The 13,070-nt window shown below is 36.5% G+C and overlaps 1 protein-coding gene across 4 annotated transcripts in view; it reads left to right on the top strand.

The window, feature by feature from the left end:
- Positions 1 to 12,647, top strand: part of EPRS (glutamyl-prolyl-tRNA synthetase) — an 83,530-nt gene extending 70,883 nt beyond the window's left edge. For all 4 annotated transcript variants that reach the window (XM_008587818.1, XM_008587813.1, XM_008587814.1 and 1 more), the window contains 4 exons: positions 1,854 to 2,014; positions 5,317 to 5,395; positions 12,129 to 12,193; positions 12,294 to 12,647. In XM_008587818.1, the coding sequence (XP_008586040.1) occupies positions 1,854 to 2,014; positions 5,317 to 5,395; positions 12,129 to 12,193; positions 12,294 to 12,444 (456 nt within the window). In that variant the 3' untranslated portion in view covers positions 12,445 to 12,647. The remainder of the gene's footprint in view (positions 1 to 1,853; positions 2,015 to 5,316; positions 5,396 to 12,128; positions 12,194 to 12,293) is intronic.
- Positions 12,648 to 13,070: the final 423 nt, after the last annotated feature.

The raw sequence follows: 13,070 nt of genomic DNA on the forward strand, positions 1-13,070 counted from the left end.
CCCGCGCCTCGCTCAGCCAGTGAGTGGGAACCGGTCTGTATGTGGGATCCGAACCCTTGGGTGGGAGCGCCGCCGCGCTTCCCAAGCGGCACACTATCCAGTGCGCCACCGGGCTGGCCCTAGACTGTTCAATTTTGATAAATAATTTACTCATTAATTTTTGCCTTCTCTGGTAACTTTTCTCTCTTCCACTGAGGAATAGTCTCTCACTTCTGACTTTTCTGTATTGATTTTTAACATCTGTATGCATCCCTTATTTACCCTGCAAAGCATGAAGGTCCTTGAGGACAGGATCTATTTCATATTCATCTTTTAAATCTCATTGCACTTAGCACTGTTTCTTACAAATGCGTATAATACATGCAGTGTAATACATGGAGTGAATAGGGTTGCTCAACCTGTAATATGGAAATCTTAAATTAGTTTTAGAGGATTATTCACTCAAGAAAAATTATTTAAGTCCTCCTGTTTATCAGGTAAGGTTCTGGGTGCCAAAAATGAGGTGTCTCCCTAAGCATTATGGGTTTTAATTCTCTCATAAAGATTTATACTCACAAAGTTTGAACATTTACAAGCCTTAAACTTTCATGGTTTGGGCTAATAATCCTGAATGTTGAATTTCCAAAAGATCAAAATCCTGAAGATGTAATACTGGAAAAAAGAATTAAAAGACATTTCATTTACATTTTTAAAAGGGGGTTTATTTGAGAAACATATAAAACATGACAGAATACTTTACAGGCCACTTTACACCAAAAAACAGGCGATAATAACATACATATTTTTGCAAGCATAAACCCTAAGGTATACTAAATGACAGTTGCACTGGTATAAGAGTTATGGGAAGACAACTCATATTCATAAAAATAGATTAAAAAGCAAAATGTATAAATGCATAACACTGTGGCAGGTATACTAAATGACAGTTGCACTGGTATAAGAGTTATGGGCAGACAACTCATATTCATAAAAATAGATTAAAAAGCAAAATGTATAAATGCATAACACTGTGGTTGGTAATTGTATGCACTCAGCTTTATAACTATAGACAAGCGAAAACTGTGATGGACAACCTAAGTCTTCTGACAACATCAATCAGAAACCCTAGTGGGTCACCACCAAATATGCAGTCACCCAAAAAGCTGAGATCTTGAGAAATTTTATGTTTTACAAATGCAGATGTACAAAAAGGACATCTCTTAATTTATCAGGAAGTTGCAGTGTTTTTACTTACACGCACAGTGCTTATACACAGAGTCAATGTTGTGATAATGCACTTTTGTAGAATCAGAATTGCAAACTATGCATAGAGTGAATTAGAACTCTCTAAAAGTCTTTACACAACTTGTGACTGTGGTATTGTAAATGAGGCAAAGATAAATACATTGCATAGTGAATTGTAAAAAGAAATAATGCTGAAGATTTAAAATAGGGAGAACAAGAACAGTGCAACTAACATGATGTAACTATCCTGCATATGGCTGAAAGTGCGCTAACTTTTTCTCCAGAATTCAGCTTTCAGGTTTTCCACATTTGTGATTTTAATCTTTTAGGATGTGATTTTCAGGATTTTTGTTAGAGATTTTAGGCTTTAGGGATTTTGATCTTTTGGGATTTAAACATTCAGAATAATGGTGTTCAGGATTGTTTTTTGGGATTGTGATTGCCACCACTGGGAGGATGTGTGAAGGTTATATGCAAATACCATGCCATTTTATATAAGGGACATGAGCATCCATTTATCTTGGTATCTGCTGCGAGTCCTGGAACCTATTCCCTGCAGATACTGAGGGATGACTATATTCAACTGGAGATATGCATGTATCATTTCAACTGCTCTTTTTGTTTTATAGGGAGTACCAGTTAGACTTGAAGTTGGGCCACGTGATATGAAGAGCTGTCAGTTTGTAGCCGTCAGACGAGATACTGGAGAAAAGCTGACAGTTGCTGAAAATGAGGCTGAGACTAAACTTCAAGCTATTTTGGAAGACATCCATGTTAACCTCTTCACAAGGTAGTAAGTCAGAATTGCTTCTGTCTTCAAATTCTGCCCAACCTTTGAGATCTTTACCAAGGAATTTTTGGGTTTCTCCAATCAGAAGTAATCTTTCCCTCACTCCCATGCTACTTAATTTTGGATTAACTTTAGATACAGGATTCTATAGCATATAAATGTGAGGGATTAAGATATTGCTTCTCACCTGCTGGGTACTCATTGGCAGCACCTGGGAAACTTTAATAAATGCCAGTGCCTGGGCCCCTTTCCAGAGATACTAATTTAATTGGTCTAGAGAGGGCCTGGCAACTGTAGTGTTAACAGCTCCCCAGGTGATTATAATGTAGCCAAGGCTGAGAACCTCCTGACTGGGATTGGGGGTGAGTAGGGGGGGAACCTCGGGCTGTCAAGACCTATGAAGAGGAGTCTTTGGGAATCCCAGATCTGAAGGCAGAGGCACCAAAAAATTGGTGGCATTAGTGTGGCATCTTCTTCGGGGGAACCTCGGGCTGTCAAGACCTATGAAGAGGAGTCTTTTGGAATCCCAGATCTGAAGGCAGAGGCACCAAAAAATTGGTGGCATTAGTGTGGCATCTTCTTTCCTGCCTACTTGAAGCAGAGAGGAAGGCACACTGCTGTCGGGGATAGAGGCTCAATTTGGGGGAGGGTAGTGCCTACATCTTATTTATTTCTTTGTCTTCTAATACCGTGTGTCTAATCACTTTAGGCCTCAATAAATCTTGCATTGGAAGGAATAAAGTAATTCAGCCTTGATTTTGATGCTTGCTTATGTGTTGTTAGGCAAGTGATTTTGTGTCTCTTGGCTTGCTTGTCCTAAAATGGGGATAATAAGTATCTTGAGAGGTTATTTTAAGGATTTGTTTGGCCTACAAATGATATAATGCATTTGAAGTCCATCTGAACTCAGGACAATATTACCAGAGGTGGAGGATGAGAAACTGCTTTTTCCTGCTGCTCCTGTCCAAGTAGTACATGTAGTGCAGTGGTTCTAGTCCAGGACTCTCTTCAGTCGCCTGGGAACTTTGGGAACAGAGACATATCTGAGCCTCATACCTGGAGATTCTGATTTGTTAGTTTTAAGATAGGTTTTGGTTGGTCTGGTTAGTTGAGAAGCTCTTTGTGTGATTCAAATGCACATTTTTGGTTAAGAAAACCACTGCTTTAATGGCTAAAAAGCAGTTTTTTCATTTACGTTTTTGCTCAGTAAATTTGTTAATGTAAATTGCATAAAGTTGCATTGTTTCCCCATGAGAAGCAATCAGTAAATTTATTTTCATTATAAATGAAAAGAAATAAAAGGCCTTATGTACATTTTGTTTTTTTTCTCAGATTGGCACTCTTATAGATGTTGCTTACACTTCCATAAGCTCTTTGGGGACAGTCATTTTCTTATATATTTAATTTATTTATTTTCTGTGGTAAGACAAAAATTAGAATTATGGGTAGGCACTCAGTAAATATTTGCCAAGTGAATTTATTAATAAACAGGACATTTTTATAGAAGAAATTCTCATCAAGCTCTCTCCTTGTTTGCATCCAAGTTGTCTGTTCTTTTTTACATGTGAGGTACTTACTATTTTGTGTTTAATTTATGTTTAGCAGTGATTTTTGGTTTGTTTCTATAATTTTTTTCTATTTAGACACACATGCTCATTGTAGAAAAATTGTGAAATACTAAAAAAATAAAGAAAAAATAAAACTTCATGTAATCTCATTTAGATATAATCAATGAAAGTATCTCATTGAAGTATTTCCTTCTTGTTTTTCTGTATGAGTACATGAATATGGGTGTGCGCAGTTAAAATCATTCTACATACATGAATTTAGATTGTAGTTTTCCACTTAACGTGAGCTTGTCTAACTAATGGAAACTAATGCTACCATTTAGTTTCAATTTCATTTTTTTATCTTATTGCAATAACTATGAAATATAGGTCCTTTGAATAGATCTAAGTTTTAGGTGGAATATTGTTAAGAAAAAAACTGGGTTATGATAACCCTATTTACGTATTTTTTAAGAAGGTGTCCAACTATACTGGCTTATACTTAGATCCTTGCTTTACCTCGTACAAAGAAACTAATATATGAATTAATTTTAATAGTCAAGGATGTGGTAATATAGACCTTGTTGAAGGTTTGGATTGTTTCTCAGATTATTTAGCCCATATTAGACTGTATTGGTATTATAATGTCAAGTTTTTGAACAGTTGTTTTTATTGTAAGAAGTTCTGTGTGAATGAAATAGACTAAGCTGCAGTAATACAAAGAGGATCAAAGTTGAGTTTAAAGAACAACTTCCTTCTTTCATGGAACAGTGTGAAGTCATTGTTGCAGGTCTTGGGTGGCTCTGCTTCCTCTGGTTATTAAGGAACCTAGATTACTCCCATTTTATTGGCTCTGCCATTCCCCAGGGCCTGTTGTCATTTACATGGTCAAAACTAGATCACACTTACCTCCAAGCCATTGCTGGTTGGGAAGTGGGAGAGCATGCAGGAGCCATGCCCACTGCCTTAAAGCTGAAGACTGGGAAGTGGCATATTACTTTCCCCAGGTCTCATTAAGTTATGTTAAGTTATATGGCTATAACTTAGTCACAGAAGACCATCTCTCTACAAAAAAGTCACAAGAAAGGGAAGAAGAGGAAACTGATTTGGTGACAGCTAGCAGTCACTGGCACAGAGTTCATGTGGTCTTAGCCCTGAATTCAGAAAAGAACACATATGTCTTCTCTTCCTTAGCCATCATCTATGAGCGGGCCTCATGTAATGTGTGACTTTGAAAAAAGAAGAAAATATTTATTTGCACTTCTGAAACCTAACAAAAGAGGTGCTAACAAAAGAGAATTACATGGTATATGTAATTTCAAAATGTTTTCATACAAAGGCATGGTTTGGTTATCACAGTAACCCTATATGGTAGTTAGACTTAGTGGAGTATTTTTCCAGTTTTCTGGAGGAGAGTACTAAGAGCAGAGAGCTGATGCCCATAGGTAATAAGTGGCACAGCCAGAATGGGAATAGAATGTTGGTCAGTAGAGATTTAACACCAGTAACAAAAGGAATGATCACCTATTGTGTGTTTGGTGAATTTCTCAAACATTCTAAGGCTCACAAACAGTGCCATGATAAGGAAAGTATGATTTACTAAAGGTCAAAGAGTGATGGAGTTGAGATTCAAATCGAGTTTTTCTCATTTCTAGGTTATTGTTCTTTCATCAAATTATGCTTATCATTTTAAATTTGTAAAAACTTATATTTTTAAGCAAAATTATGTATTTCTTTCTAAATTTTTTTTGGTAGGGCTTCTGAGGATCTTAAGACCCATATGGTTATAGCTGATACAATGGAAGACTTTCAGAAAGCCCTGGATTCTGGAAAGGTAAAAGACTTCTGAAAAGTTTTTAATATAAAAATATTTCAGTAAGTTGTACTTTAAGAATCATTGAACTTAATACATGACATTAATCCCACATAAAAGGATTGTATGTTACTCATCATTATGTACTCTGTTCTTTTCCATTGGCTTTCCCAAAGCATTACAATATTATCATTTTTGGATTACACTTGTGAACCGATTATGTAAAAGCTTTTTCTCATGCTAGATATGCTGCCTGAAGAACATTTATTCTGTATGACCCCTAATGTCTTCATTATTGAAAATTTTCATTTTGTTTTTTCAGTTTGATGTAAGTTCCTGAAGTAAGCATTGTTCTGCCATTAGCAATGTAATGTACAGATTCCTAAAACAAAGTGAAAAGTCAGTTTTCTTTCAGTTTCCTGACCATTCGTATTTACTCAGCTCTTAACTGATTGAACTTCCTGAAAAATGTGGGGAAAAGTATTGCTTATATCTAAGCCTGTTTTTTCAGAATGAGTGGCTACTTCTGGCTCCTTGAAACTACATAGGCTTTTCTAGTTAAGTAGTTCACAGCTCTTTAAAATTTCATTGGTGGTATGTGTTGTGTATATGCAGCTCTTCTTAACTGGAACTTAATTTTCATAAAGAAGAAATCCTGAGTTTTAGAGTTATTAATTATTGCAGTGAATTACTTATGGACTTCAGTACTCTGCTATAGATGTTTGAATATACGAGTCCTGTGTCCTCATGTTACAAATGAGAAGATTGTGGGCCAGAGTCACAGTAGCAGACCTGGTACTAGAATTTAGATCTCTCTTCTGACTTGGTTTAATAACTTTTTCCTCTGTATCTTTTTTTTTTTTTAAATTCATGCTGAGAATATAAGGCAAAGCTTTAGTTGTTTCATGGTCATAACCTATTAATATGTCTTTTTTTGCACTAGCTGGCAAAATTAGTTAATTTCTCTAGCTCTCAGTGTATTAATCTATAAAGTGAGTACAAAGCAGATAATCTCAAAATCTCCTTCAGATCCATACTTCTTCAGTATTTTCCTTCTATTCTTCTTGTTTTATTGCCATTGTAATCTTCCACCTTTCTGGATTACATAATTTTTCAATTGACTCAAACTGTCTACTTTCAGTAGAAGGCTAGAGAATGGGTAGCCATCTACTGCAGTGTATTTTTCCTTTCACTGTATAGTCAGCTCCCCGTATCCATGGGTCGCACATACATGGATTCAACCAACCTCTTATTCAACCAACCACAGATCAAAAATATTCAGAAAAAAAAAAAAATAACAATGCAACAATACAAAAACAAATAGAGGTCAAAGTGATGTGATGTGAGAAGGACTTGACCTGCTATTCCTGGCTTTGAAGATAGAGGAAGAGGGCCACACCCAAGGAATACCAGCAGCTTTTATAAATTGAAAAGAAAACTAATATGAGGAGTCCCAGCTGAGAGTCCTGAGTATTTGCCAGAGCATCTTCTTGGCTGAACAAGTGAGGAGATTTGGAGCACACCTGTATCATCTGGAAAATTTTCAGAAGTCATTGGCAGTAAAAAGTTTCCATATAGACCCTCCCAACTGTTGCTGAGGCTCCGCCAGAGAGACAGGAAGCTGCGCCATCAGCAACACTCCCTGCCACTGCTGCAGACACCAGTACAGAATGAGTGGGCCATGACAGCCACCACCACAGCAACAACTGCCACAAAGATGGCTTGCTTCTGTAACAGCAGCCACTGATACCTCATAGGGTACCTGGTGACCACTCATTGGTATAGACAGAAGAAAAGTCACTAGCAAAGCCTAGGGAAAAGAAAAGAAAAAAACAGAAAACCCACCCAGAGTCACTTATTCAAATCAAGGAGCACTAGTAAACTCCAGTGCACCTATCTGTGTCAAGGTGAGCTAGCCAGGGTGCCAACATTCCCACCCAAGAACACTCATCATAACCTAAAAGTGACAAGACTCCAAGGCGCTACCCCCCAAAATTTGAGAGCTTGCCCATGTTCTGATGAGCCAACATAGTGTCACCAACCTCAGCAAGGAAATTCTGACTATGTCACAGAGGCACTGTCACGTAACTCCCAACACCGAATTCACCCAAAGTACCTACGTGGAGACTACACTGCTGCATCTTCCTGGAGCCAATACTAAAACACCCCACTCAACCATCATTATAAAACACATCCACAAGAGGAACTTCCTCTCTGCAAACCCCACTCCAGAGTGTAGGGAAAAGCACCTTCTCTCCCAGATGACTAAACACTAATGTAGAGATACTAGAAATATGAAAAAGCAAAATATGGCACCACGAGGAATATAGGCACCATAACGGAATATATTCATTCTCAAATACCAGATCCTATAGAACAGGACATCCTTGAAATGACTGAAAAGGAATTTCAAGCAGCAATTAATTCTAAAGAAACTCAATGAGATACAAGATGACACAATCAAATGAGAAAAAATATCCTTGACCTGAAGGAGGAAATATACACAGAAATCAGTGCCCTAAAAAAGAATATAGCAGAGCTTGTGGAGCTGAAGGATTCTTTTAACACAATAACAAACTACAAATCACTACTGAGAGAAGTTAAAGAGGACACAAGAAGATGGGAAAATATTCCATGCTCTTGGTTTGGAAGAATTAACATTGTGAAAATCTCTATACTACCCAAAGTGATCTACAGATCCAATGCAATCCTTATCAAAATATCAATGACATCTTTCACAAAAATGGAAGAAACAATCCTAACATTCATATGGAACAACAAAAGACCCCCAATAGTCAAAGCAACCTTGAGCAAAAAAATAAAGCTGGAGCAGGTTCCACATGGACCTGTGGAACAGAATAGAAAACCCAGAAATAAGCCCATATACCTACAGCCATCTGGTCTTCGACAAAGGCATCAAGAACATGCACTGGGAAAAAGACTGCCTCTTCCATAAATGGTGCTGGAAAATCGGACATCCATATGTAGAAGAATGAAACCAGAACTGTTCCTCTCACCATATAACAAAATTGACTCAAAATGGATTAAAGAATTAAATATACGTCCTAAAACTAAAACTCCTAAAAGAACACATAGGGGAAACACTTTAGGAAGTAGGACTGGGCATAGACTTTATGGATATAACCCCAAAAGCACAGGCAGCAAAAGGAAAAATTAACAAATGGGATTATATCAAACTGAAAAACTTCTGCACAATTAAAAGAAACAACAGAGCAGAAAGACAACCAACAGACTGGAAGAAAATATTTGCAAAATATGCATCTGACAAATGATTATCCAGAATATACAAGGAACTCAAACATCTTAACAGCAAAAAAACAAGTAACCTGATTAAAAGATGGGCAAAGGAGCTGAACAGGCATTTCTCAAAGGAAAATGGCAGGATGACCAACAGACACATGAAAAAAATGCTCAACATCACTCAGCATCCAGGAAATGCAAATCAGAACCACATTGAGATATGATCTCACTCCAGTTAGGCTGGCTAATATCCAAAAGACTGAGAATAACAAATGCTGGTGAGGATGCAGAGAAAGGGGGAACCCTCCTACACTGTTGGTGGGAATAGAAAATGGTGCAGCCATTATGGAAAATGGTATGGAGGTTCCTAAAACAGCTACAGATAGAACTGCCATATGACCCAGCTATCGCAATGCTAGGTATATACCCAAAGGAATTGAAATCATCGTGTTGAAGGGATACTTGTACTCCCATGTTTATTGCAGCTCTATTTACAATAGCCAAGAGTTGAAAGATGAGTGGATAAGGAAAATGTGTTATATATACCCAATGGTCTGCTATAAAAAAGAATGAAATTCTGCCATTCGCAGTAACATGGATGAACTTAGAGAAAATTATGTTAAGTGAAATAAGCCAGGCACAGAAAGAGAAATACAGCATATTTTCAGTTATATGTGGGAGTTTATAAAAATAAATAAACATACTAACAAATAGAAAAGTAAAAAACACAACAATCACAATAATTCTTTGAACTTTTTAAGAGAAGTGAACAGAACTGAGGTTGCTGGGAGTGAGAGAGGGAAAGAGGAAAGGAAGGAATCTGTAAAGGGCCATGAAAATCAATTTCATTGTATAATGATAAAGAAATACAAGTAGAAAATATAACAACACCTATTTACATAGCACTTACATTGTATTAGGTATTATAATTTAGAGATTATTTAAAGTGTATGGAAGGATGTGTCAAGGTAGGTTATATGCAAATGCTATGCCATTTTATATAAGGGACTTGAGCATCTTGGATTTCTTTATGGGGTGGGGTGTGGGGAGTCCTGGAACCAATCCCCTGTGGATCCTGAGAGACAACTGTAATTTATTTGTGATTATTTCCTTTGTCCCCATTTATTACGGAATATTAAAATTTTCTCTTTTATAGATATATGGTAGTTACTTTTGTAGCACAGTCTATTGGAGACATTGCATAAGAGTTAATAAATCAATAGAGTAACTATCAGTTAATCCATTGCTTTCAAAGGAATGAATCTCAGCAGGTACTAGAGGAATCATATCTTTTATTCTAATATTAGATAAGTTACTGTAGAGGTTTCAACATCTATTCTAAAGTAGAACATATGGTATTTTAGTTGTACGTCTGAAAAGCACAAAGGACCAGAAAGCAAATTTTGTTTCTTGTATTCAGTAGTCAGTTCCATCTCCCTTCTTACCTCATGTTGGTCAGTTCAGATGTGTTGACTGATCATCAAGCAACCTTTGAGGCCATTGTAGATAAAATTGTGTTTACTAGGAGGGGTGAAGAAGGAAGGGATCTTTGGAACTTAAATGTAAGTGAAAGATTTTTCTAACTTTTCTGTTGGTATAAATGAAAAAAAAAAATTTCTATATCTGATTTATAGGACCTGACTTTATTATATTTTTCCAATGGGAGGATCTTAATAAATGAAAAAAAATGCTGTTTATATATAATATAATTTTTTTTACTTTCGCCTGCATTACTAATCTGTTTTATTGATCACTCTGATTTTTGAGTATTGGTTTTGTCATGAACATTTTCTACTAAAGAATTTAAGACATTATATGCAAAAGATTTTGTCTTTTACAAAACATAGATATAGAAATAATCAAAAATAAAAAGTTCAAAAACCTTTTCATGGCCGAATAAACATATCCTAAAGATGCATACTATTTTTTCATATTAATGAATGCCTTGCATTAAGAACCAGAAATTTTAAGTGTTATAATGTAAAACATTACTTTGAATCCAGAAAGAATTAAAATATGGCTTTTACAAAATTATCACTTATGAGTCCAGATCCATTTAATAACTACTTAAATTTGTTTGTATGCTAGTCATTTTAAATTTCAAAAATTTTTATAGAAATATAGAACCTTCTCAAGGCTTAGTCATTTTTCTTAGAGAAAAAGAAACTATGACTTTTTTTACTGTAAAAATTACTGATGTAATAAAAGATAACATGTTTCTTATTGCCATCCCTGCCACCTTCCTTCCACCTGCCCACTGCTACCCCCCAGAACTTGCCTAGAAGTTTGTCACTTCTTTGTTGTCTCGTGGTAGACTATCTGTTTGGAAATTAGGCTAATACATTTTACTGAATGAACATTAGAGGCTTAGAATAACTAACCCTTTCTCTCCCTGCATTAATGTTCACCTGATGAATTACTCAGTTTTCTGAAATTTCCTAATCTGTACATCTTAGAGAAGCCTTTTGAAACATGTTTAGCCAATCCCAAGTGCAAGGAAGGGTTTGTAGGAGGAACTCAATGGAGCATGGAATGTGAGGCTGGGAGTAACTGATGAAGAAGCTTGATAACGTCTTAGCGCTTTTAAACGGGTGTTTTTATTGTGTGGGGATTATCCACAGCTTCACTCTTCCCATAATTAATCTCCAGGAATTCTTCGTGGGACTATTACATAATTGTTACTGTGGACAAATCTCATTTTAAAGTAGACATGCTATGAAACATTTCGCATTCACACCTGGAAGAAATCATAATGCTTGTCTGGACCAGTATCTACATTTTATTCAGAGAAAACCCAGGGCTAGAGATTTTCAAACAAGTGATGAATCTCAAAATTAGGATAATAACCCAGGTCTTTTGGTTCTGTTCATTATTCTGTATGGTCTAAGAATGAAAAATTGAGAGGTTGTGTTTTCTGATACAAGTAGGTACAAGATTATTTTTGACCTTCAGAAACCCTTGGAGTTTGAAAATGATTCACTTACCTATAACTTGTTAGAAACTATGGCACAAGTGAGATTTGCCTGCTTGTTAATTGTTATTAACAGCACTTTAAAAAAAGTGAGTTTACTATGTCTTATCTCCCTGTTATCCTTCCAGTAACTCTTTAGCCAGGTGGAGAAGGCAGTAGTCCAAACTGGGAGTGGGGAGGTGCAGAAGGTCCGGACTCGCGTCTGCCCGTCCTCTGTTCCTTCTCTTCAGCCTGTATGTGGTAGCCGATTTACTGGGACATTTTAGTGTATGGCAGAGATGGCTTTGTTGTGTCTTGATGTTCTGTGGGTGTGAGTTTTGGATAGTGATAAACCTTCTATCTCCTACACCTCTGAGCAGAGTTCCTAGTGAGTTTGCAAAGGTATTATGGCCTGAGAAGGGCTAGGAGACCTATTTTCTTTAAAAAATATTTTTTTTGCTTGTGAGTTTAATGGATCTCAAATGTTTCTTTTATATAATAGAAGGAATTATAAATACTGAATTTTTTTTCTTTTCTTATTAGATTGCTCAGATTCCATTTTGTGGGGAAGTTGACTGTGAAGACTGGATCAAAAAGGCCACTGCCAGGTAAACATAATTAACAGTTAAAACTTGTGAGGTTTTGCAGTGGAAAAGAACAGCATTATACAGCATAAATGAATGGAATCTTATTTGTTTTTAATTTCAGGGATCAGGATCTTGAACCTGGTGCTCCATCCATGGGAGCAAAAAGCCTTTGCATCCCCTTCAAACCACTCTGTGAATTGCAACCTGGAGCCAGATGCGTCTGTGGCAAGAACGTGGCCAAGTACTACACCTTGTTTGGTCGTAGTTACTAAGGGATGAAACGCAGCCCCTCTCTCCAGCCCACAATACTTTTTAAAAAATTGATAATCTTCCCAGACACAGTTTTATGATTTTTTTAAAATAAAAGTTCTAAAAGGAGGTCACATGAGACAAACAACTATTCTTATGCCTAAATTAACTGTGGAAAAAAGACTTTTCTGTAAACAACCCCAGTAATAAATGTCATGAATTAATACTGTTTTTTGTGTTCATTTGTTTCTGGAATTCCTATATTATATTCTATAAGGAAACTCCTACCAAGAGATGAAGGTAATTGAAAGCTAGGTAACTTGTTAATCTGAGCACCTTGTCTCAGACTTTGAACTGTCAGTTATCGCCTGTGTCTTATATCTTGAAGCACTTCCTTTCCATAGCTCCTAATAATGAAAATAAAATTGCCCTGAGTCTTTCTGTTTAAAAAAACAAAACCAAACCAGAGGTGGAAAAAATAATAATAAGTCTTTCCCTTGAGCTTCTCTGGCCCTCTAGTTACACGGGGGCTTCAAAGAAAAGTTTCAATTTCTGAAAAAGTGGTTAATCCTTCTCGCTTCCACTTCATTCTTGGCACTTTTCCTCACCCTGTTTCTGTCTTCACAACACTTTTTTCACTGAAATCACT

Source organism: Galeopterus variegatus, unplaced genomic scaffold (genome assembly GCF_000696425.1).
Source record: "Galeopterus variegatus unplaced genomic scaffold, G_variegatus-3.0.2 Scaffold4549, whole genome shotgun sequence".
NCBI classification, from domain to species: domain Eukaryota; kingdom Metazoa; phylum Chordata; class Mammalia; order Dermoptera; family Cynocephalidae; genus Galeopterus; species Galeopterus variegatus.